Source organism: Vigna unguiculata, chromosome 7 (assembly GCF_004118075.2).
Source record: "Vigna unguiculata cultivar IT97K-499-35 chromosome 7, ASM411807v1, whole genome shotgun sequence".
In the NCBI taxonomy this organism is placed as follows: Eukaryota; Viridiplantae; Streptophyta; class Magnoliopsida; order Fabales; family Fabaceae; genus Vigna; species Vigna unguiculata.
The window spans coordinates 13,604,442-13,631,441 of NC_040285.1; the positions used below are offsets into that span (position 1 = coordinate 13,604,442).

Consider the following 27,000-nt stretch of genomic DNA (forward strand, 5'->3'; position numbering starts at 1 on the left):
AGGATCACTCCATACAGTCGTCTGCGAAAACAACACCGCTCGGAGGTAGCCATGACGGACTTGGACCCCCGAACGAACACCGAGGATCGACTGCAACCAGAAGGAGAAACCAAAGAGATCTCGATCAGGAGCCAACTTGGACAAGTCACCAAGATCGGAAGAAGAGCTCCTAGGGGCGGTGATCTTAGAGAACAAAGATCTGTTCGCATGGTTGAGCGTTGACATGCCAGGCGTCCACCCTGATGTGATGTCCCATAAGTTGGCCATCTTCAGGGAAGCCCGCCCGGTTGCTCAGAAGAAAAGAAAAATGGGAGAGGAGCGAAGGAGAACGGTCGAGGAGGAAGTCCGAAAGCTAGAAGGAGCTGGATTCATCAAAGAGATCAAGTATACTACGTGGCTAGCTAACGTGGGCATGGTGAAGAAGACGAGCGGGAAGTGGAGGATGTGCACAGATTTCACCGATCTCAACAAAGTCTGCCCGAAGGACGCATACCCGTTACCCAGCATCGATCGGCTGGTGGATGGGGCCTTAGGACACAACTTCTTGAGCTTCCTGGACGCGTACTCTGGGTACAACCAAATCCCTATGTACGGCTCGGACAGATCCAAAACGACGTTCATTACAGATCGAGCAAATTTCTGCTACGAGGTCATGATGTTCGGTCTGAAGAACGCGGGGGCAACCTATCAGAGGCTGATGGATCGGGTCTTCAGAAGGCAGATCGGTCGGTCCATGGAGGTGTACGTGGACGACATGGTTGTAAAGTCGCAAACTGCCGAAGATCACGTGCGCGACCTCGGTGAGGTCTTCCACCAAGTGCGCAAATACAATATGCGTCTTAACCCTGAGAAGTGTGTCTTCAGGGTGCCGGCCAGAAAATTCCTGGGTTTCATTCTGATCGCTCGAGGCATAGAGGCAAACCCGAACAAATGCGCCGCTATTACTGAGATGAGAAGCCCCAAGAACTTGAAGGAGGTCCAGCGGTTGATAGGACGGCTAACCTCTCTGGCACGTTTCTTACCCAGACTAACGGAGAAGGTCAGGCCGATCCTGAAGATCATGAAAAAGCAGACTGCAGAAAAGTGGGATGGTCAATGCGAGGCGGCGTTTCAGCAGATAAAGGAGATGATCAGCAGTCCCCCAATAATGAGCCGACTGGTAGAGGGATTGCCTTTGCAGTTATACCTGTCAGTGTCGGACGATACGATTAGTGCGGCCTTAATTCAATAAGTCTCGGAGCAGCGACCTGTATATTTCATCAGTCGAGTACTGCAGAGCGCAGAAACAAGGTATCAGCTGGTAGAGAAGATAACCTTGGCGCTACTAACGGCTGCACGCCGGTTGCGCCAGTACTTCCAGAGTCACCAGGTTATCGTTCGCACCGATCATCCCATCGCCAAGATACTCTGGAAGCCCGACTTAGCTGGTAGGATGATCGCCTGGTCGGTCGAGTTATCCGAGTTCGGGCTCAAGTACGAACCCAGAGGATCGGTCAAAGGACAACATTTGGCAGACTTTGCAGCTGAACTCCACGGATCGATCCCCCGATCGGAGCATATGTGGATTCTCTTTGTCGATGGATCATCGGATAAACGTAATGCTGGAGCAGGGATCGTCATCGAGGGACCGAGCGGTTTCACGATAGAGCACTCCTTACAGTTCAAGTTTAAAGCCTCGAATAACCAAGCAGAATATGAAGCGCTGATCACCGGGTTGAAGCTAGCAAAAGACTTGGGAGCGACGAGGTTAAGATGTAACACTGATTCGAAGCTTGTGGTCGGGCAGGTACAGGGAGAGTATCAAGTTAAGGATGACTTGTTGCTCCAGTACTATCATAAAGTGCTCGAAGCCATGAAGGAATTCGAAGAAATCACCATCCATCACATCCCCCGAGCGGAAAATGCCAGAGCCGATAGACTGTCTAAGCTGGCGGAAGGAAAAGAGAAAGGCCAGTTGAAAACTATCATCAGACAAACCCTGATGAGGCCTTCCGCAGGAGAGTGCGCTGCAGCAGACCGAGCGGCAGATTGGATAGGAGAGGTGCGACAACTCTTGAAGAAGTGCGAGGCTGGAGAAGAAGTGAGCCCGACGGAGAGGAGACGAGCGCTTCGGTTCGTAGTCATTGGAGAAGACCTATACAAGAGAGGATTCACAACGCCGCTCCTCAAGTGCTTGTCAGAAGACGAAGCCGAGTACGTTATGAACGAGGTCCATAACGGCATTTGTGGAATGCACACCGGTCGGAGGACGATGAAAGCGAGGATACTCCGAGCAGGCTATTTTTGGCCGACCATGGAACAGGACTACGAAGCCATGATACGCAAGTGCGAAGGATGTCAAGCCCATGGAAATGACGTAAAGAGGGCTCCGACCGAGCTACATAGCCTGACAGCCCCGTGGCCGTTCGCTCAATGGGGCATGGACATCGTCGGACCCTTCCCGGTGGGCCGAGCACAGAAGAAATTCATACTTGTCGCAGTGGACTATTTCACCAAGTGGGTCGAAGCAGAGGCCTTGGCTAACATCACCGCTCGGCAAGTCCACTCCTTCGTCTGGCGCAACATCATATGCCACTTCGGCCTCTCTCACACGATCATCACCGACAACGGCCGTCAGTTTATCGACAAGAAGCTGAAGGACTTTTATAAGCAAGTGGGGATACGACACGTGACCAGCTCAGTCGAGCATCCCCAGACCAATGGTCAGGCTGAGGCCATGAACAAGGTTATAGTGGCTGAGTTGAAGAAAAGGTTGGGAGAAGCCAAAGGAGCATGGGTGGACGAGCTGCCACATGTCCTTTGGGCCTATCGGTGCACCCCGCATGGGACGACGGGGGAATCTCTTTTCAACCTGACGTATGGAACATACGCTATGCTGCCAGTTGAAGTGGGGGAGCCAACTCTTCGGCGGGACATGCAAGATCTCGAGGTGAACTGTGGACGCCTGCGCGAGGAGTTGGACTGGTCGACCGAACGTAGGGAGCGAGCGGCCGTACGAGCTGAGGCATGCAAGAGGATGGTGGCGAGGAGGTATAACGCGAAGGTTAAACCAAGGAGCTTCATCCGAGGAGATTTGGTATGGAGGAAGACCAATGAAGCACGCAAAAAGTCAGCGCAAGGAAAGCTAGCGCCAAACTGGGAGGGCCCGTTCCGTGTGACCGAGAGCCTGCAGAACGGAGCCTATCGGCTAGAATACCTGAGCGGCAAAGAAATACCCAACACATGGAACGCATCGCACCTCAAAATGTATTATAGTTGACTATGAATAAAATGAGCGTTTCATGCAACTTCATCTAACAAACTGACCAACGGGGCTCCCTACGGAACTCGAGCAAAGCCTGACCGAACGAGACGCGGACTTCCAAGAGGAAGTCCCGCTCCGTCAGCACCGATCTAAGCGATCTAATCAACCCTACGGGTAAATAAGTGACACGAGCTGTCCTAGCCGATCGAGGTATTACACCTACGATCTAAAACTTAAAATTGAACGCCCAAAGGTCAACCCTCCGAGACAGATAATCGAGACAACTTTACGAGAAACTTGAAAATTGCATGCCGATCGTCCGACTAGTTCGATACCAGGCGCAGCCAAACAGAAATAACAAGTTAAACAATAACGTGGCCGATCGCCACCGCGAAGAATGATAAAATAAAGATAGCCAATCAAAGGTGAGGAACGATAAAAGAAAAATGGCCGATCGCCAGCGCGGAGAACTATAAAAGAAGTATGGCCGATCACCAGCGCGAAGCAATAAACAAAAGAAGACAAATAAAAACTAGCAAACGAAATAAGGCATCTAATATTTACACAAGTGTTTGTCAAAAAATGGCCTAATAACCGATCGAACGCGATCAACCGAATGGTCGATCGGGTTCGATCGGTTATGTCAAAATACACAAGTAAAAGCAAGAATCAATTGTTTGCAGGAGGATCATTGACCTCGTCCAGCCGATCGAAGACCCTTTCCAATTTCCCTTCGACCACCCCCAAATGCACGTCGAACCGGTCGGGAGTGCATTTGTAGTAAAAGACGGCCTGATCAACAACACTCTGGAAACCCGCCTCGTACTGAGCAAATACTTGCTTGTCGGCCACTCGCAATTCGGCCTGGAACTCCTTGGCCTTCTTCTGCCAGTCTGAGGCTGATCCGGCGGCAGCCATGTGCTCCAGAGTCAGATCGTCGAAGCGTCGTTGGAGCTTATGAAGTTCCTCAACGGCTTCACCTGCTTTCGCCTGCTCCGCTTTTGCCCGATCATCGGCAGCCTTCAGCAGTCCAGCACACTTGGCGTGTTCAGCTTTAATGCCGTTCAGCCGATCGAACTGAGCCTTTAGGTCCGACGCCGATGCCTTCACCTCGAGCTCCGTCTTTGCCGCTGCGAGCTCCTTTTCCAAGCTCTCCATCCTGTTCCGGTCGGGGCGAGGAAACTTGGTGTATAGGGCAGCAAGCCTAAGGGTCAGCTCCCCGGCGGTTCGAAGGGCCTCCTCTTCGGACACATCCTTGAGTATGTCCGTCACCCGAGGTCCCAGCTGAAAGGAGACCTCCTCGTCGAGGCGAACATCGCCGCCAAGGAGGGCGTCAGCCAACGATCCAGATGCCTCCCCCTTCTTGTGTTTCTTGGACGGTCGACCGGTTGGAGAGTCATCTCTCTTGGACTTCTTCCCCTTATCTGCGACAGCACCAGCAGCGCCGGAACCGGGAGGCTTCACAATGAAATGGGGTCTGGAGACGACACCCGAAGCCCCGATCGGAGCGGTGGTGGTAGGGACACAACCGGTTGAAGGGGCGGCGGGAACACTCTGGAGTGGCACCACCTCCTCAGCAGTATCTTCTTCCCTTCGTCGACTCTTGGCACGAGCCAGGAACTCGGCGTTAGAAACGGTCGTCCGGGCCATAATATCTACGAAACAAAAAAGCAAATAAGTTAACTGCAACCAATATAACGACCGGGAAGATCAGAACAACTAACCATAAACCGCCCTCGGCAAATCCGGGGAGCGGAGGCATTGGATCAGTGGCCGCGGGGGGATCTTGTCGGGTACGGTCTTGAGGACGGCCAGGTCGGCCCGTTCGGCAGGGGTCAACCGCTTTTCAGCCCAGGCATCGGTAGGAGGGGGAAACGTTGTCCAGTACAAAGGGAACTTCGGCCGATTCTACTCATCGAAAATATATCTCCTCCCCTTACCAGGAATCGCGACCTTAAAAAAGCCGGTCTTGAAACCCTTGTAGGAAGCAAGGTAGAGGGTGAGCAAGCTTTTGTTCGCCCCGAGAAAAGAAACCCAACCTTTCGACGCCGTCGGTCGAGTTTTGTAGAAATGTAGAAACAAGGGCATGGTCGCTGTCAAGCCCGCCGCTCGGCATAGAACGTCGAACGCCTGCATCGACGCCCAGGCGTTCGGGTGTATTTGGGTCGGCGCGCATTGGATCTGGCGGAGGACCGCCATCTGCCAATCGGCAAACGGCACAGTTAGACCCAAATCATGGAAGAGGCAGGCGTACACATAGAAGAAATCTAGCCTCGCCTCTCCCTTCCCGTGGCACACTCTCTCGTTGTCGGCACACACTTTGACCCGAAGAAGTCCATCCTCCACTTCGTCGCTAAAAACCTTGGTCCGCTCGACCAGATCCCCAAGGTCGTTGCCCCATCGAAACCTCGTCGCATGTGTGCGCGGCTCATAAGGGGCCCAGTCATATCCTTGTATCTCTGGCAAATTGGCTTGTTCCCCCTCGTCGCGAACGTCGATGCCTATGACGTCCCCACTCTCGTCAGAAGCAGCGACCTGTTCCACCGCCTCAGCGACCGGTGGCTCGGCCTCCGAGATGCCACTTAGAAGGATAGGAGAATCTGTTGCGCTCGATACTCCCCCGAGCGAAGTCCCCGAGTCGGAAGAACTGAACAAGGCGGAGATCGACCCGTCGCCCCCAGACGTCCCGACCGCCCCACCCGACAAACCATCTGAACTCGATGCACTGGAAGACATTTTTTTACCTACAAATAGAAGAAAACGATCGGAGGCTCGGCTAGAAAGAGAAAGGAAAACGTGAAAATAACGACAGCCACACAGACCTATTTATAGGGGGACCATGTGACACGTCGCAGTCTCAGAACCCTACGATCACACTCAGATCAACGGTCCATACTTTGCGACGCTTCAAATCATAACTGCCAGGCACGATCTACGATGCAAGATAACCGTTGAGACGCGCGGGTGGCCAATCGGCACAATGGCCCTGGTAAAACCTCCACGCTCCTTTCCCATCGCTTGAGGCTGGGGGGCTTGTGTACTGTACGTCCCATCGGTCAATCGGCCAAATCTAATTCTTAGGCCCATCGGCCAAAGTTGAAAAACTAGTACATGTAAGGCTAGCGGTCGAACGGTCGAACGACCTCCTGAATAAATTGCAGAACCACCGGCGAATCGGCTCTGTCAACCAGCCATGTAGCATCGTTAAAGGACCATCGGTCAAACGGACCACGAATAAACTATAGGACCATCGGTCAAATGGTTAAACAAATAAGTCATAAGCCAACCATGTTCATGCCCATCGGTCCATCGATAACACCTGGTCGAGCGACACGGACCCGTGATGGCACATCGGTCGATCGGACAAGTACGTGTAGCACCTAACCATAACATGACAAACACTGAACCAACCATCGGTTGATCAATCTCTTTAGACTTGTGTAATCCTTCGCATGCGTCTGTCGGTCGGTCAGACGTACATGAATGGTTCACTTATTAAAACAGTATAACAAACCCAATCAAGCGGCCATCGGTCGCACGGTCAAACGATCAGTCAATCGAGTTAATTAACGTTAAACGAGTCAGTAATCTTGATTAAAGGATCATTGGGCCATGATTAAGGAACCCTAATCACAGGCCCACACGGAAAACTATAAATAGGGCACAAAGGTAGGTTGGTGAGGATCTTAATTTCGCATTTATTACAGTAGATATATTGATACACCGATCGGTCCTTAACTGACTTAAGCATCAGAGCCTTTTAGACAGGTACCCCGATCGTCGCCCCAGCCGATCGAGCTAAGGAGTGGATTTTACTGGAAGTTATTGTTGCAGTGGGAAGTAGAGCAAGCTTGAAGAGACTCTTTAGTAGGTTCTCGATCCCTACACCCGAAACATGTATATATATATTTACATCAAATATTTTCCATTAAAAATATAGAGAATGTGCTAAAAATAACGCTTGTAAATAATGAGTGCAAAAAGGATGTATCCACTTGGTAAATAATTTAAAACAAAATTCTCTTATTGTAATATTAATGTTATTACAGATACATACATTTACTGTGTTTAATTTTATCCAAACTTAAAACAAAATTTCTATTGTTAGGTTATGTTAATTTAAGTTTTAAGATATTAATGTACTTCCTCTTTGATAGAAAATAATAATTTAGAATGAGTAAGTATTTAAAAATAATGTAACTCGATTATTTTATTATTAAAATATTTAAAAATAAATAAAAAGTTTAAAAATGAGTTTTATTAGTTATAAATATTTAATCTCTCTAGAAATTGTTCCTTTCATTCTTTTTGCCTTCTCTCTAGAATTTTGACTTTTGTATTCATTTATCTAACAATTAGAGACCATTAGGAGGATCCTTGAGGTGCGTTCTTTATTTTTGTTTGATCAATTTCTCTAACAGAGTAAGTTGATTTTCTGCTCCTAATTCTTGTTTAATTGTATCTTCTACGAATGTGAGAATTCTTCTCTCGCATGAGTTATCTAAGCTTTTCTCATGATTATTTAGTGATCAGTGATTTTGATGATGTCCTCTGATCATGTTATTGTTGTTCTTGGTTGAATTGTGATCTCTGTTAAGTTTTAAAAGGGATTGATACTCAAGTTGGTTTTTTTTTTTGCACTGTTTCACATGTAAGGGAAGCTAGTTTTGTCTTTTAAAAACCAATACATGTTATAATTATGAATTTGATGATTAAACTGTGGTGCAATTTGATATATGAATGTTAATTTGAGAAATGTTGTTTGAAAGCTATGAAGATTTAGGTTTTTACCTGCTATTTGAGAATAACTATTGTGTTATGTGTGCATCTGAGTTAAATTGATATGGATATTCATGATAAAATTGATGTTTGATACTTGAATTGTTTCTGCAAAAGTTATTGGGTTGTCTGGACTAGCTTGAGTATGTATAATTATGCAGAAATCAAATTTTGCAGAATTTTACAGACTCCCTAAGCGAGCATTACTCGCTAGGCCAATGAGCTAATCTGCAGAATTATACATAATACTGATCTACAAAATCATACAGATTCTCAAACTTGCTGGACGAGCCATTTATACTCGCTAGGCGAATTTCCAAGTTAGGGAGTTTTAGTCACTGAACGATTTATGTGAAGTATTTTCCACTGTAGTCCTAGTGACAAACTCGTTAAGCGAGCCATTTGGTCGTTGGTCAAGAAGGTGAAATTTTCACCTCATGCCCAATAAGGAAATGTGCTCGTTGGGCAAGTAGGTCATAACCTAAAATTTTATTTATTAGTTAATTAGGCAAGATTTTTAGTTATTATGGATGTTTATTTTGATTACTGGTTAATAATTGAGTATATGAGAATACTAATTCAAGGAGAATTAGTGGTGTTACTTATAATGTAAGCATTGGTGTGGAAGTTGAGTTGAAAAGTTATCTTGACGCTCTAATGACCATTAATTTCTCAAATAGAGAAGATGAGGCATGTGGTGAGAGGAGCAGGAGGTTCTAGCCTAGGGGTTTTACCTTGACCAAAGGTGTTAATGGACTTACTTTGTGTGTGGTAATTTCCACTGCTCTACAGAGCAATAGATGCCACCACAAGGGCACAACTTACCAAGACTCGACATCAATGCTTGTATATAGATCATTTGAGTCATTATTTTTATAAGTGGTTGTGAATACTTGAATGATTGTGCAGGATTTAAATGCTTATTGATAACTTGATTTCTAGAAGATTGATTTGTTTTCTCTTTCCACTCTCTTCTACTATTTTTTTAAATTTTATTTTGCATTCCATGGAGTGTTAAGCTTCTTCTGAAAAAAGATAGAGAAAACTGCAAGATCCAATTTTTATTGCTCGTTCCCTCTTCCTAGCTTAGCCAAACTTCTTCACTTTTTCAAGCTTTTCTTGTCGTCTTCATGCAAATGCGTGGCTTGGAATTGTGTGATTTTGATAATTTCCTATTCTTGAATTTATCTTTAAGGTTAAAGCAATTTATTTTCACACCTCCATGAGCTCAACTTAGTTGCAGCTGCATTAACACACCTCAAAATATCCAAAATATATTTATGCAACTAAAAAGCTATTTTTAATATGTTTTTGTATTTCATGCTCAATAAACCATATTATAAGAAATCGTAATTAAAACAATCTTTTAAGAACAAAATTCAATAAAAAATTCATAATTAAACATTAAATGAGGGCAAAAATATGAACTCATCACTTATATTGTGAATTGATGAAATTCTTTAAAACTTCACTAACTTACTCTTTTTCTTGTGTTTCATTTCCTTATGGTTCTTTCCTCTTGCCATGATCACTTGAATGGTGTTAGCAGTTGAAGATTTGGTGGCTAGATCAAGACAGGGTAGTGGTGATTCTGGTGTATAGACTTTTGTTCCTATAGAGTTTCTTAGTATTTCTTTTTTTAGGAACCTTCTGTTAGTTTTAGATAATTTTGTATAACTTTTATATTCGGTTCATCTTAATTTTTGGGATAATTGTAATATGACTTTATACATTATTATCTTATTTTATGCTCATATCATATATGCTATATTTTGTTTAATGATTTATGACTGTAAAATGGGATGCTACACCTATGTTGAGCCATCACGTGATATTAGTTTTATTAAAAAATAAAATATATATTTTTAAATTTAAACCAAATTTTTATTTAAACTAATTTCATTATTATATATAACAATTTGAATTTTAAGATATGTATATATTTTTAATCAATTAATGTTATTTTTAATTATTTTAATTATTTTAATTTTTAGTTATTTTTTTGAAATATATATTTATTTGGTGCAATTGATGAAACAAAAAGACTCGTTCAATATATTTATAGATATTTGGACCAACTCAACATATTAAACTTACTTCGACCACTCTATTTTCACATGGTAATAGATCAATACCATGATTTGATTCCTTGGATTTAAAAGTAAAACCAACTGCTGAAAATTATAATAAAGTCAAATACACAAAGTGTAATCAACACCTAAAACTTTACATATTTTATCCTAATTTTCAGAACTACCTTGTAATTACTATTTTCCATATGTAAGCTAATAATTAATTACTTATGGTAAATATACATTAATGCATTAAAATATCAAGCCACACCAAACTTTTCCTATCTAATTAAACGGCAGCATGCTGTATCTTCCTTTCTGATAAACCAGCATGGCACTTCATAAATGCTACAAAACCATGCTCATGGATTCAATCTTTGCATAGAATGTGAAAATTTTACAACTTTATGTATATATATACTACAAAGCGATCAACATCTCGTAACAAAAAGCAACAAAAATGGAAAAGAAGAGAAATTCAGGTATGTTAGCAAAAAGTGCTTATGTTTTGGGTATAGGGTTGGTTTTGGTTTTGGTTTTGGGTTCACCAACCCTTTCAAATGCCTCAAGTGTTTTCCCTGGATTCATAAAGTGGCATGTGTACGTTATGAATGAGTTGAAGAATAAGGAAAGTTTAATGGTTCATTGCCAATCCAAAGATGATGATTTGGGTAGCCATAAACTTTTTGAAGGTGGGAATTTCACTTGGAGTTTTAGGGCAGATTTCTCACACTCCACTCTATTCTGGTGCCATGTGAAAAGGGACAATGACGACGACAACAACAATAGTTGTGACAGTGGTGCCTCATTTGATGTGTTTTGGTACGATGAACGTCTTTTTCGGAAGTGTCATTGGAAGAATTGCCTTTGGAGAGTTAGGGATGATGGTATTTACCTAACAGCTTTATACGAAACTCAAACTGAGGAGTTCTACTATCACTGGGGTGCTACTAGACATGGCTGATTTCTTCTTTTCTTTCTTTCTTTTCAACAAATCTATGGTTTTTATATATTTGTTTAAGCACCACTCCAACAAGCATCAATATGCATTATGTCATTGTTATAATACTTGAAAAAAAAAATTACAGTTAGTCTTTTTTTTCTTTGATGATATCTAACCCTAGGTTTTACTTGTTTGTTTGTTTGTTTATTTTCTTCTTTATTATTAAATGGGGTGGAAAACAAAGAGAACCACATAATCCTTTAAGAGTTTCAATTGGTAGAAAAATTGTGACTTTCCCCCCCCAACAACTTCTTTATTTTTTAATCTTACTACCACATATAACTTCTATCAAAGTATATATATATATATATATATATATATATATATATATATATATATATATATATATATATATATATATATATATATATCAAGCAATAGTTATTATATATATCAAGCAATAGTTATTTCTAATTATATAAATAAACCTCTTAGCTGTATTCATCATTTTATATAAAGTATATGATTAAGTTTACTAATTTATTATTAAATATCCTTATTCTTTTATTGCAACCGTAAATACAAAAATTAATAAAGAAATTAAGTGTTACTGTATTAATAACACAAGAAATGTAGAGATGTAAACGTTTATTATAAAAATATTGGAATGTAAACGTTACTAAGTCATGAGATAAACTATAATTTTAATTTGATTTAAATATGTTTTGTTCTTTCGGTATGACACAATTTTTTTTATTGCTTCAAAACTAATGTAGAATTAATCATCAGAAAATGTAATTTTATTTTTCTGTTGTTCTTTTAAAAGATATGCAGAAATTAATTCTTAAAAGAATGTATTTTTGGATTTTAATGAGCATTCTTCTTATCATCATGCACCGGATCATAATGTTAAGACTTAAATTTCATAATTCTTTTATTAAGATATATTAACTTGACATATACAAATAAGACCCACCGAAAGACTTGGCAGAGAGCAACCGACCGGTGAAAGCAGGATCTGGGTGAGTGGCAGAGGATGTGCGAACACAATATTTATTGTTTCGATGGTCGCGATTGCTAAAGTCGTGGCTAAATTGCATTCTCATATTTGAGAGGGGTGCTCGAAAGGACATTGTGGCCTTGGAAAGGGTTAGTGTCGTTGACTGTGTATGCCATGGTCAAGAAGGGGATACCGAGAAGTTTTTCTATATGTACATGTGCCACTTTTCGCAACTGTACATAAGGTTACCTTTTGAAGACTTTACTATGGGGGTGCTGCGATTGCTAAATGTCGCTCCTACTCAACTGCATCCGAATAGTTAGGCATATCTACAGGCGTTCCGGGTGTTGTGTAGAGCTTTGTATTTACTGCCATCTCCGCACTCTTTTCTCTATTTCTTTGATACTCGACCGAAGAGTCCAACAACATGCCTATCACTTATAAGTCGGCCGGGTGTAAATAGGCTGGACGCGTTTACCCAGTCCTTTAAACACATTAAAGATGGCTTTTTCAAGGTGGTGGTGAAGGAGTCAGGCGTTCGTATTCTTATACTAATGACGGGATAATCCTCCCTTTCAAGCTGGACCGACAATCCTTGGCGATATAAGGATATGAAGAGGGAGGAGTTGTCGGTGGCAGATAGGGAGGTGGTGGATAATCTAATGAAGTTTAATGATAAGATGCCCACTAAGGGTTTAATTAGGGTTTATAATTCAATTCATCCAATTGTTGATATAAAAGGTATTTTTTTTTTGTATTTTTAAGTGTTATATTGTATTTGAGTTAACTGATCGACATTCATTGTTGTTGTAGGTCATATGACACAGATTGGGAAGAAGAATTTGAATCTTTTTCAAGCTCTCATGATGAAGGATTGACCCCAACCAAGGATGAAGGCACATGCTTAAGAAGACTAAGCATCACTAGTGCAGAATTGCGATTTTACCTCGCCTTATAGGCCTCGGTTGACCAGCAACCGAAGCACATAACGGTGCGGTGACAATTTTGAAATTAAAGGCAACTTATAGGCCTCGGTTCAGCAAAAAACCGGTGTCAAACGCTGCTATAGGCCTCGGTTCTGAAGAAACCGGTGCCAAACGCTGTAATAGGCCTCGGTTAAGGAGGCCCGAAGCCAAAAAGATTGCCAAAAATTTCAAAAATGCCATTGACGTTGGGACCTATAGGCTTCGGTTGGGGAAAAGCCGGTGACAAAACCGGTTATAGGCCTCGGTTCTAAGTGGAACCGAGGCCATATTGTTTAATTAGGGCTCAAAAACAGAACCCCTTCTTCCTCGCGCGCGCAGCTGCCATTTCTCTCTGCAAATTCGTGCTGCCACTACCACCGCCTCTCGTGCTGCCGCTGCCACTGCCGCTGTTGCGCTGCCGTCGTCGCTGTTTCTTCTTCTCTCCGCGACTTCCGGCGAGCCCACCACTCGAGACCACCACGCGATCCTCCTGCCACCGCCGTCTCGTCTCGCATCCAGCCACCGCCGTCTCGTCTCGCGTCCAGCCACCACCATGCGAGACCACCACGCGACTTGGACCACCATTTATGGAACTGCCAGCTGGCAAGTTCTCTGGCTTCGAAATCGCAAGGTTCTTAAACGAAACCGGTTGTAGCAGCTTCTGATTCCCAAACCCATTCAGCGCAACGCTGCTCTCACCTTTCTGGCTGTCCCCACCGAACATCATTGTCGCCATGCGCTGCTGCTGCAGCTTCAGGTGCAAGTCCTGGTTGATGTTGCTGAGCGACTCAATTGAAGAGGCAAGGCTGCCGCGAACGTTCATGGCTTCCATGGTCTGCAGGGTTTGCATTGCACTGTTCAAAGGATCAGAGAGTGAGGCCCTCTCTGACCTACGTAGAGCCCAGAGGTCAGGGTTGGGCGGAACAAGACCCAAGAGAGGGTTTGAAACAGCAGCAGCAGCAGGGGGGTCAAGCTGGAAGGCAGACAAAGCAGAAAGGGAAGTGGTGGAAAAAAAAGAAGCCCATATGGCCTCGAGTGCATCCTAAACCGAGGCCAAAAGGGTATCGAAAAAAGCCCTTATGGCCTCGGGTGTACCCAAAACCGAGGCAGAAGGGGACTCTATGGCTTCGGTTCTTAACCGAGGCAAAAAGCTATGACCTTTTGGCCTCGCCCCAATATGCTTCGGTTCCCGAACCGGTGCAGAATATTAAAAACAACCGCTGCCAAAGGCCCTTTCTGCACTGGTGCATGTTTAGAAAGGAAGTTCACTAATCCTTCATTCCTTTCATTTGTGTTTGTTATTTTTGATTCCCTAAGTTGACTTAGTTGAATAAACTTTAGTTGACTTGTTGACCTTTGACTAGGTTTGACTTGTTGACTATAGTTGACTTGACTTAAGCTAACATGCTAATCTATGTTTATTTGCTTTGTAGGTTAATTAGGAGTAAGAAAGCAATGGTAGGTGGCGCATGATGATTGGGGAGCATAAATGATGTGGATGAGAGATTAAAGCAAAGGCATAAAGCATAAAGTAAAAGGCATAAAACAAGTGTACCTATGTACCTTTGGTCTCCTTTGTTTTTAGCACACTTTGGCCACATTTTGGAGACATATGAGACACATTCTTTGTCTCCTTTTGTGCTAGAACGAAATTAGCCTTGCACACACCATAGTTGGCTATTTTGTCTCTCATTTTTGTAACCTTATTTGACCTAGTTTCTAGAAGCTAAGGTTAGGTTTTTGTAGAGACATCCTTAGGTATCTTTTATTTGCTTAGAGGCCCCTAAACTCTTCTATATAAGGGGTGCTTCTAGACATGTAAAAGGGTTGAATATTTTGAAGTAAAAACACTCTTGTGTCTCAACCATTTGTGAGAGTTTCCTCCCTTGGGAGTGAATACTTTTAAGCCTTGTCTTGCATAGCAAGTGGCGGCACACATCCACTCATCTTCAAGGTTGCCATGGCTTCTAGCCTAGCCTTGTAGTGGCGTGCTTCTCACATTTTTACCATTTCTTTCCTTTCCATTTTATGTTTTCTTCTTCCTTTAATTGTTCTTTGTTTTCTATGGTTTATTTGCTTTCCATTTCCTTTTTGTTTTGAATCAATCCATCATCTTCTTCTCTTGAGCTTTGTGAAAGGAACCTTCACATCTAGATAACTTGCTATCTTAATGTCCAGTGGGGATTTCGCTTAGCTTTCTTAATCAAGTCACACCATATTCAATAATCTTAAAAAGGAACAAGATAATCCTTCATCATTTGGTATCTAGAGCCTAGGTTATCTTGAATATGGTGTTTTTCATGTGCTAACATTGTCTTGTTGTAGCTATCTTTGTATGGTTTGAATCCACTTCCATTACACACAAAAAATAGTGCAGGCAGAAACTGTTGACGATTTTAAAAGATTAAACTGCACCTGCTCAGTGATCCAAAAATTACTTTCTTGATGTCAAAAGAAAGCTCTGTTAGTCTAGTTTCTAACAAAAAAAGAACCAATGCATTTGGAGTTTTGTGGAGAGAGTTATGATTGAAATAGTGAGCAAAGGTCAGAGCTGCCGAGATCACCGCGAATCAACGTTTTTCAGGTTATGTTGGGCAGTTTTGGCTACTGTTTTTGTTACTCTTCTTACTCCTAAATGTGGTTGGATAACATGTCTTTGGATGCTTAGTCTTTGAGCCTCAAATCCATGAGTTTAAATGCATGATAGTTACATGTTTGTGTCTTTGTGTATGTCATGTTGAGTCTTTAAATGTGTCTAACTTTTGCTTGAGTCATATGTCATATGCTTCTTTGAGTTTTCTTATTCTTGTTTCTAAGTATTTGAGCTATTGCATGAGATCTATGCCTTTTGTTGTAGCATGCTCCTTGAAATTGATTTTGACCTAATTTTTAAGGAACTAAGTGTTCAAGACACCCTAAAATATCCTTCTCATCATCTTAAGTACCTAGTTTTGAAAAGAAAAATTATTTTCATGACCAAAAACAGTTTGGCCAAGAGCTAATGTGTTGCTTGGTGAATTCATTTGGCCATTTTTACTAGGTGTTATGCTACCAAATTTTATACTTGGATTTTGGGTGATATTGACAAATTAGTTCCATGCTTTAACTTGGTTATGATCTTTCTTGGTGTATGCATAATTTGAGGTACAATCTTGGCTTGTTCAAATGCTTTCCATAGAGTCTTTAAAAGTGTTTTTCATTGCTTTAGTCTTGTTCAAGTTTTGTCTTTAAAACAAAATTTCCTTAGAAGTTAAACTTTCTTGTTTTTGTGCTTTTCTTGCTTGTCACTAGGTGTTCTTTGTTTTGTCTTAGTAATTTTCTTTTCTTGAAACTCTTGGAATGTTGTGGCCGAATCACTTGTATTGCATTTGAAAGGTTTTGAACAAGTTTTGAAAAGTGTTTGCTTCACTCCTTTGGTGGATTTTGAGTGCTAGCCTTGCCTTGTTACTTTGGGAGAGTGATCTAAACACTTGGGTTACATTTTGGGTTGGATTTGGTCTCGGTTTTCATGTTGTCTAACCTCTAATCCATTTATTTTGTCTCCGATTTGAGTGTTTTTGTTGTAGGAATCATGGCAAGTTCATCAAATGCACCTACACCAAACAAAAAAATACATTGATGAGATTGCTTCGGGATTTGGAGTTGTGTAGGAAGGAGGCCTTTGAACAATTGAGAAAAGACAAGCAGCAAAGTGACCTAAGAATCCAAGAGCACATTCAAAGGCTTGAAGCTAGGGAGAAAGAAAGAGAGCCTAGGAAAAGAAGGCATTCTAGGCGCAACTCATCACAAGAGAAGCAAACTCTAAAGATTCCTAAGTTCTATGGTGGAAGTGATCCCAAAATCTTCCTTGATTGGGAAGCTAAAGTTGATCAAATTTTCAATGAAAATCATGTAAAGGATCAAGCACAAGTTAATCTAGTAGTTTTAGGATTTTTGGAGTATGCCAATACTTGGTGGCATAAAGTTTGTAAGAATTATGACCAAGGGCCACCCGCGACTTCTTGGAAGGACATTAAATCTCTTATGCGCGCTAGATTTGTTCCTCCCTCCTATTGGAAGGAACTTCTTTTGAAGCTCCAAAGGCTTCACCAAGGTTCTATGAGTGTGAGTGAGTACTTTAAAGAATTAGAGTCTCAAATGCGTAGGGTTGAAATAAAAGAAACTAACAAAGAGAAAATAAAAAGATTTGTGAGTGGTCTTAGGAGAGACATACAAGACCAAGTAGAGTTGTATGAGTACTCCACTCTTGAAAATGTTTTCACACTTGCCCTTGGGATTGAAATTCAATTGAAAAGAAAAAGAAGGGCAAGGAAGAGTTACTCACCCAACCACTACTTTAGTCACTCATGGAAGGGAAAGGATAAAAAGAAACATGATAAGTTCCCTTCTAACTCTCATCAAGAACCACCAAGTAAAAGTAAGTCACCAAGTGATCACATTCACCATTCCACTTCTCAAAGATCAAGTTCCATTAAATGTTTTAAATGTTTGGGTTATAATCACATTGCTTTAAATTGTCCAACCAAAAGGACCATGATCTTAAAGAAGATTAATGAAGTTGAAAGTGAACACTCATCTCCCCATTCTCTTTCAAAAGAATCTTCTTCCTCTAGTAAAACTAAAATTTTTTAGAAAGACCCTATGTTATTAAGGCGCATGATAGGTCAAGATCAAAGTGAGCTTGAGCCAACTCAAAGAGAAAACATTTTTCAATCTAGATGCAAAATTAACAAATGGGTTTGCTCTCTAATTATTGATGGAGGAAGTAGTACCAATGTAGCTAGCACAAGGTTGGTGGAAAAGCTTTGCTTAGAGACCATTCCTCATGCTAAGCCCTACAAGCTTGCTTGGATAAGTAAAGAGGGAGAAATAGATGTCAATAAACAAGTCCTAATTAACTTCTCTATAGGAAGCTACAAAGATGAGGTGCTATGTGATGTTGTTCCCATGGAAGTCACACATATCTTACTAGGTAGGCCATGGCAATTTGATAAACAAACTTTACATGATGGCCATACCAACCAATACATTTTCTTCATAAATGGGAAAAAGACCACTTTATTACCTCTATCACCTTAAGAAGTTAATAAGGATAGAAATATAATAAGAAAAGATAAAGAAGAAAAAGAAAAGGGACAAGCTTTCACCAAGGTGTTACTTGCCTACAAAAAAATTCTTCCAAAGCAAGAGAGGAAGAATAGTCTTGAAAATAAAGATGGCCTAACCAAAGCTAGGGGTAATACCCTTAGAAAGGATGGAATAAGAGCTCATAAAAGGGAAGCGCAAATCCTCCCCCAAATCCAGTCAAGCTCCATCTACAAAGGCTTAAAGAATTTGTGGTCAAATTCTCTCCAAGAAGGGGAGGATGATGAAGGATTGACCCCAACCAAGGATGAAGGCACATGCTTAAGAAGACTAAGCATGTTTAAAAAGGAAGTTCACTAATCCTTCATCCCTTTCATTTGTGTTTGTTATTTTTGATTCCCTAAGTTGACTTAGTTGAATCAACTTTAGTTGACTTGTTGACCTTTGACTAGGTTTGACTTGTTGACTATAGTTGACTTGACTTAAGCCAACATGCTAATCTATGTTTATTTGCTTTGTAGGTTAATTAGGAGTAAGAAAGCAATGGTAGGTGGCGCATGATGATTGGGGAGCATAAATAATGTGGATGAGAGAGTAAAGCAAAGGCATAAAGCATAAAGTAAAAGGCATAAAACAAGTATACCTATGTACCTTTGGTCTCCTTTGTTTTTAGCACACTTTGGCCACATTTTGGAGACATATGAGACACATTCTTTGTCTCCTTTTGTGCTAGAACGAAATTAGCCTTGCACACACCACAGTTGGCTCTTTTGTCTCTCATTTTTGTAACCTTATTTGACCTAGTTTCTAGAAGCTAAGGTTAGGTTTTTGTAGAGACATCCTTAGGTATCTTTTATTTGCTTAAAGGCCCCTAAACTCTTCTATATAAGGGGTGCTTCTAGACATGTAAAAGGGTTGAATATTTTGAAGTAAAAACACTCTTGTGTCTCAACCATTTGTGAGAGTTTCCTCCCTTGGGAGTGAATACTTTTAAGCCTTATCTTGCATAGCAAGTGGCGGCACACATCCACTCATCTTCAAGGTTGTCATGGCTTCTAGCCTAGCCTTGTAGTGGTGTGCTTCTCACATTTTTACCATTTCTTTCCTTTCCATTTTATGTTTTCTTCTTCCTTTAATTGTTCTTTGTTTTCTATGGTTTATTTGCTTTCCATTTCCTTTTTGTTTTGAATCAATCCATCATCTTCTTCTTTTGAGCTTTGTGAAAGGAACCTTCACATCTAGATAGCTTGCTATCTTAATGTCCAGTGGGGATTTCGCTTAGCTTTCTTAATCAAGTCACACCATATTCAATAATCTTAAAAAGGAACAAGATAATCCTTCATCATCTCCGCAAGGAGAAGGCGGCAAAGGCCAAGGCTGCCGGGAGCACTGAAGTTCTTAACTTGCAAGAACCTCTCATGGAAGTCCATGTGCACGGGGGTTCTAAGAGGAAAGTGGAGTTGTCTGCCAAGACTGGTAGGAGTAAGGATGTGAAGAAAGTTAGGGCCGCCTTGTTGGGGCCAGGATCTTCATCCGGTGCGAAGGGACCCAAGGCTGGACTCATCGAGTTACTAGACACTGTTGTTCATCACGATATTGAGATTAACTTGTCTGAAACTCTGGTTAACTCGATTGACAACATGGAACCGAATGCATTAGTGAAGGCTATGGTGGAGTTTTGTAGCAAGGCATTGATCTTGGGACGCAGAGTGGGATCTCTGTACCAGAGAGAATTGAAGGAGGGTAGTCGGTCTAGAGTGGAGGAATTGACGGAGGAGCTAGAGGTTCAAGCTGACAAACATGCTGAGGAAAAATCTGCTTGGAAGAAGGCAAGGGAGGAGTGGTTGGAGGAGAAAAAGAGGTTAGGGACGTGGAAAGTGCGATGCCTGGATTTAGAGAACAAATTGAAAGGGAGGATAGCGGAGCTTGAGGAGCAATTAAGGAGAAAAATGGTGGACTGGAGTTGGAGCTGGAGGACCTTAAAGGTTGTATTATTCAAGAACATATCAATGGCTTTCAAAAGTGTCTACGACAAACGACCTTTTACAAGGATATTAACGTGTCTGATGCTAGATTCGATGTCAACAAAGATGTTGTTGATGGTGAGCTTGTAAGTGAGGCGGGAAGCAGTCTTGAAGAAGAGGCAGATAAGATGGGGAAGGGGTCGGATGCAAATATTGATGATGTCATGGTCGTGGAGGATGCTGATGAAGGAACAACTTAGGACATAGTGTTTTATGTTTCCAATTTGATTTGAAGCCTAAGTTTGTAATAATTTGTACATTGTTTTACTTTCTTGTTCCTATGTTTATAATTCGTACACTGTTTTACTTTGTTGTTAATATAGTTAATGTTCGTGGTATGCTTGTTGTTTGCTTGATACCGATAGTTTATATTGTAGGAACACGTTTACTTGAATGATAATGGTATGAATATGATGTAATGTACATGTTATTTACTGTTTAGATCGCTTAATCCGATAAGTGGCATTGGCGTTTGTGAAAAATATGTTGAGTTTGCGCATGAATCGTTATAATAGTTGTAGAATTCATTCTAGGCCACTTACTTGTGGTAAGGGTAGGGAATTTAAACAATTAAAATCAGATAAAAGGTGTTCGACCTAGGCCGCTTACTTGTGGTAAGGGTGGGGAACTTAAACAATTAAAATAAGATAAAGGGTGTTCGACCCAGGCCGCTTACTTTTGGTAAGGGTAGGGAACTTAAATAATTAAAATCAGATAAAGGGTGTTCGACCTAGGCCACTTACTTGTGGTAAGGGTGGGGAACTTAAACAATTAAAATAAGATAAAGGGTGTTTGACCCAAGCCGCTTACTTGTGGTAAGGGTGGGGAACTTAAACAATTAAAATAAGATAAAGGGTGTTCGACCCAGGCCGCTTACTTATGGTAAGGGTGGGGAATTTAAACAATTTAAATCGGATTAAGGGTGTTCGACCCAGGCCGATTACCTGTGATAAGGGTGGGGAACTTAAACAATTAAAATCAGATAAAGGGTATTCGACACAGGCCGTTTACTTGTGGTCAGGGTGGGGAACTTAAACAATTAAAATCAGATAAAGGGTGTTCGACCCAGGCCGCTTACTTGTGGTAAGGGTGGAGAACTTTAACAGTTAAAATAAGATGAAGGATGAGCATATGGTAAAGAACCCTCTGTTTTATTCATGGATTTTGGGGTGCCTCATTAAAAGCTCCCTGGCCAAAACCCTCCTTAGGGAAAAATGCTAGGTGAGGAAAAAAGAGTACACCCAGGGTTACAAGTGTTCGTTACAACAGTTTAACTAAAATAGAATTTTAGATGAGATACATTCCACGTGTTCAGTATCTCTTCTCTTGAAAGTTGTTCAAGCTTATAGGCGCTTTCTCCTGCATCATCACGTATTCGGTATGGTCCATCCCAATTGGCGAATAATTTGCCATCATTCTTTCTTGCATTGGTGGCCATTCTCCATACTAGATCTCCTTTTACAAACGATTATGGGCATAGGTTTGCGTTATATCTCCCGTTTAATCGCCATGTTACGAATTTGTGCTTTGTCTCTTAATTCAGGCAATAGGTCGAGGTGGGTACACATATTCTACTGGTTCTGATGTGACTCGTATACTTGGCGGTGCAAAGAAGGTTCACCAATTTCAATCGGTTCATTGTTTTCATGCGCGTATACTAAGCTGAAGGGGAATTCGTTTGTAGCGAACTAGGGGGTGCATCTGTAGGCCCAAAGTACTTCCAACAAATCTTCCGGCGGCCATCAGCCCTTGGCGTCGTCCAAGCGTTTTTGCAATTCTACTAGTATGACTTTGTTGACAGCTTCAGCTTGGCCATTGGTCTGCGGATGCTCTATAGAGTTGGTGATGTGTTTGATTCTGAGGCCAGTGTAAAATTTAGCGAGCTCTTTGTCTATGAATTGTCAACCATTGTCAGTTATGATGGTGTGTGGCACGCCATAGCGACATATAATATCTTTCTAGACGAACTACTAGACCTGTTGGGTTGTGATAGTGGCTAATGGTTTAGCTTCTATCCATTTGGTAAAGTAATCAATGCCTACTATGAGGAGAGTATGGAATAAATTTGTTCTTGCTTTTTATGGATGAGGTTACCATGCTTCTAACATGGTATTCATTTTTTGATAAAGGTGTGACAGTCCACCTCCATGGTTGGCCAGAAGTAGCCGGCTCTGAGTATTCTGTTGGTCATGGTTTGTGCGCCAGAATGATATCCGCATATTCCTTCATGGAGCTCCCTCATTACGTATTGAGCTTGTTCTGCTGTAACACATTTGAGTAGTGGCTGGTCGTATCCTCGCTTGTATAGTTTATCACCTATCATCGTATACCTTGCGACTTTAGCCAGCCAGCCTTTGTCAGTATTGAGTGGGGGGTTGCCGGTTTTGAGGTATTGGATGTATGGGGTTGTCCAATTTTTAGTGTGGTCCAGGTTGAGACAAATGTTTGTTATAGATGGGCAAATAACGTCTGTTGTAGTAGGGATCGCTGCCTGCTTTTCAGCTTCGTGCTTGCTAGTTTAGATAGGATATCGACTCTAAAATTTTCACCTCTCGGGATGTGTTGGACGCATACACAGTTGAAGGCAGATTGTATGATGTTGCGGACTAGGTGATAGTATTGCAAGAGGGTGGCATCTTTGATTTGGAATTCATTGTTCAGATGGCCTATAGTGAGCTTGGAATCAGTCTTGCATATAAATGTTTTGATGCCGACTTCGCGTGTGAGAGATAGGCCGGCGAGGATGGCTTCGTATTCGGCTTGATTATTGAAAGTTTTGAAGGTGAAATGGAGGGATTTTTCAATGAAGATATCTACATAAAGTGTCCATTGGTCCTCTTCAGGGGTATATTGAAGGTCGTTGACGAAGTCGAGCAGGCACTGGGCTTTGATGGGGCCGTGTGGTTCATAACGGATGTTGAATTCAGAGAGCTTCACGGCCCAGGACGACATTCAACCGAGAAGGTCAGGCTATTGGAGGATTTTTTGGTAGGGTAGTCAATCTTGACAATGATGTTGTGGTTTTGGAAGTAAGGGCGTAGACGTCTTGTTGCATGCACCAGGGAGAGTGCTAGCTTTTCTACCATTTGGTATCTGGTCTTTGGATCTTGCAGAGTTCGACTGACAAAGTATACTGGGTGTTGGATCTCAATAATTTCATGGACAAGGGCGGCTCTCACTGTGTGATCTGTTGCAGTAATGTATACTAAAAGTGGTTGGTGGATATCCGTTTATGGAGGATAGGTGGAGATGTGAGGGTGGTTTTGAGGTTTTGGAAAACTTTTTCGCATTCGTCGTTCCAAGAAAACTTCATGGATTTTTTGAGTAGCTGGATGGAGGGTTGGTTTTGTTTGGAGAGTTTCGGGAGGAATCTGGATATAATGGTTAGGCAACCTGTAACATCCCTACTGGAAATTACTTATTTAAAATAAATAATTAAGAAAATAACTTCAACATGAAACTTTTATTATTTCTAAACACAGAAAAATTCAAAAAAAATTATTCGAACCGTCAAAGATCAATTAAAGCTATAATGATAGTCTTATAACAATTCTCAAAATCCAATAAAATAACAGAAATTAAATATAAGTTCCTAGCTCGAATCCCCAACTAGCCCCTCTCTCCATCTCAGGTGTTAGCAATATCACCTGTATCATCAACTGCTCCCGTGTAAAGAATTATCGTGTAAAGAATTACACGATCATTGCCAAGCACAAACAGAAATGGTAAGCTCAAAAATATAATAAAACATATAAATTAAATAATATAAATACACCAGTTATATTAACAAAGTTAGACCATGGTCAAGTCCATAATACCTCCAAGGCTTTTCAATCCTTCAATTCACCTAACAAAAATAGCCATGGACTCAAGATTCATGATGCTCACACGAACTTGCCCGCTCGTGGTCCTGCCTCTACGAACTTCCCCGCTCGTAGTCCTACTCTACGGACTTTCCCGCCCGTAGTCCAACACATGTGATCCATCAGCTACGTACCTCCTCGCACGCAACATCTCTCAAATGTGGGAACGGAACATACGAACTTACCTTGCTCGTATCCTCACATGAGAGCAACTGGGTATGAACCTCCTAGCTCATACCATCACATGTTAACCACCATCCATGAACCTACCCGCTCATGGCACATCATCTCCTGATCCACGTTTGCATCAATGCGTACTACACACACAAACTGCACTAAACTCGCTTGGGCTAGAAGATTTAGCTTAAGTGACCAGGCCTGTCTCACTTAAGCTAATCTTTCCCGCCTGAGCGAGCATGCTACAACAGCACACTTGCGAAGTCTCGCTTAGGCGAGCCTATCTCGCTTGGGCGAGCTCCTCCTTTGCCTAAAGCTAACACTTTCGCCTAGGCGGCGAGTTAAGCACAACATATAACCAATCACGAGTTCTCGCTTAAGTGAGAACCTCTCGCCTGAGCGAGATGCCCAAACCCAAGTCTCACAACCCTCGATTTCTCACTTAAGCGAGATGCACTCGCTTGAGCGAGATAACATGTCGCCCAAAACCCTGGGCCTCCGCCTGAGCGAGTGGCTCGAGCAGAATTAGGGTCAAGGCTTTGCAACTTTCGCCTAGGCTCGCCTGGCTCGCTTGAGCGAGATTAGCATATGGAAACCCTGTTTACGCACTCACAATCACATAAACAATGCCAAACCACATCCCAATTGTTCACAAACAATCCACAATAGTGCCCAAGTTTTATAAACACGATTTAACCCAAATTGACTTCCAAAATTCGAGATTGGTACATAAACAATCATACAACACCAAAAACCCCCCAATCATATTCATACCGAAGTATAAGATGCTTTCCAAACCACATCAAAACAACCCATCTCTAATTCACATCAGGTTTAGCATGAAAATTCATGGTACACAATCATAAAATCATGCTATTCATTCATAACCATAAAATCAAAGCATAAAGATCCCCTAACCTGAAATTCCCTACTCTAATTGGTCTTTTAGCCTTTGCTTTGTGCTACCCAAAACCCTCCTTTTCTGTCCCACAAAAATGTAGCTCTTCTCTCAACCCAACTCACTTTTCTCCTCTGAATTTCGTCCTCCTCTTAGCACTCTAAGTTTTTCAGTCTCAAAACCCTTCTAATTGCCTTATTTTGCCTTTTTATGTGGTCCAAAAACGAAAAAAACACTTGGGTGAACATAATTGCCCTTCAAAGGCCATTATGGGCTGTTTTCCTAGCCTCTCTTGGCTGTCCATTGTCTCTAAGGTTTTCCCACCCTTTCATATTCAGAATACCATTATATTTAACAAAAAAAAATAAAGAAGTTATTTCATTCTAAGCAAGGTTTGAACCCACAACCATTCAATTACCAAGTAAATGCACAACCAATTCAACCAAATCATATTTCATGACCAATCTTAGAATTTTATGATTACATTATCATTCAACATGATCATGCACAAAATTAAAAACAATAATAAATCAAAGATCACACAATTGGCATACCTAGGACTTGAACCCAAGTCCTCTCACACAACTAAGTACTCTCAACCATTTAAGCTAGTACTTTTCCACATCACACAATCCACATTAAATGCCTTAAAAGCTCATGCTACCCGCATTTATTAAATAATTATTATTTAATTTTTAAATTTTCTCGGGTCTTACACAGCCTATTAGGCGCTAGACCTCTTTGATATTGTTGGGGCTTCGCATTTCGATGATAGCAGTGCACTTTTCAGGGTTTGCTTCGATGTCGCATTGTGTGAGCATGAAGCCTAAGAATTTGCCACGATCGACGCTGAAAACGCACTTTTCAGGGTTAAGCCTGAGGTTGTATTGCCGTAGCGCGAAAAATACTATGGATAGGTCTTGTGCATGCTGCTGGTGGCTTGGTGATTTGACAACCATGTCATCGACGTATACTTTGAAACACTTGCCCATCAAGTGACTGAATACTTTGTCCATTAATCTTTGGTAGGTTGCACTTGAGTGTTTTAGGCCGAAAGGCATGACCTTATAAAAATAATTGGCGTCATCAGTGATGAATGTGATTTTGTTCATGTCAATTGTGGCCATTGGAATCTGGTTGTATCTGGAATATGCGTCTAAAAAACTGAGAACCATGTTTCTGGCTGCACTGTCAACTAGCCGGTCGATATTGGGTAAGGGATAGGCATCTCTAGGCAGACTTTATTAAGGTCCGTGTAATCGACGCATATTCGCCATTTTTCATTTGCTTTTTTGACCAGAACCACGTTAGATAGCCAGGTGGTGTAGTGGGCTTCCTCGATGAAGCCAACGTTAAGTAACTTTTCGGCATCTACTTTTGCTGCTAGCAAGTGTTCCTCTCCCAACCAAACGAACCTGGCTTCTTTGTAGATGAACAGCTTATGAACTGCTACCTGAGGGTCGACACCAAGTAAATTTGCGGCTGACCAGGCGAAAAGGTTGGCGTTGGCGATAAGGGTAGGTGCCAAGATATCGCGTTGGACCTGGTGGAGGCTGGTACCCAATTTGAGAGTGCGGCCATTAGAGAGTTCTAAGCTTACAATGTTGTCAACTGGCTCGATTCGTGCATCGTGTCCGACTCTGGGGTCTAGATCCTTGCCAGATAAAGCTACGCTAGAGCCGTATAGACGTTCAATGTTGTTGGTTTGTAGGATTAGTAGTTGGGGGCGTAGGCTTGCCATATAGCATTCTCGTGCGAGCTGTTGGTCGTCGTTAATGGTAAGGATGTCACCTGATGGGGAGGGGAATTTCATGGCTAGGTGGGGTGTGGAGACGACGACGCCTAGAGTGTTGAGGGACGGTCGGCCAAAGAGGACATTGTATGAGGTGGGTGCGTCTATGACAAGGAAACAAATGGGGATTGTTTTAGTTTGAGAAGCTTCCCGAAAAA

At 41.9% G+C, this 27,000-nt stretch overlaps 2 protein-coding genes across 2 annotated transcripts; both read left to right on the top strand.

The window, feature by feature from the left end:
- The first annotated feature begins 223 nt into the window (after positions 1-223).
- On the top strand, positions 224-3,259 carry LOC114191184. Its single transcript, XM_028080365.1, has 2 exons — positions 224-1,159; positions 1,244-3,259. Exons 1-2 carry the CDS (start codon positions 224-226, stop codon positions 3,257-3,259), a joined length of 2,952 nt encoding a protein of 983 aa, XP_027936166.1.
- Positions 3,260-10,555: 7,296 nt separating this feature from the next.
- On the top strand, positions 10,556-11,059 carry LOC114191185 (S-protein homolog 1-like). Its single transcript, XM_028080366.1, has one exon. The coding sequence runs from the start codon at positions 10,556-10,558 to the stop codon at positions 11,057-11,059; it is 504 nt and encodes a 167-aa protein (XP_027936167.1).
- Positions 11,060-27,000: the final 15,941 nt, after the last annotated feature.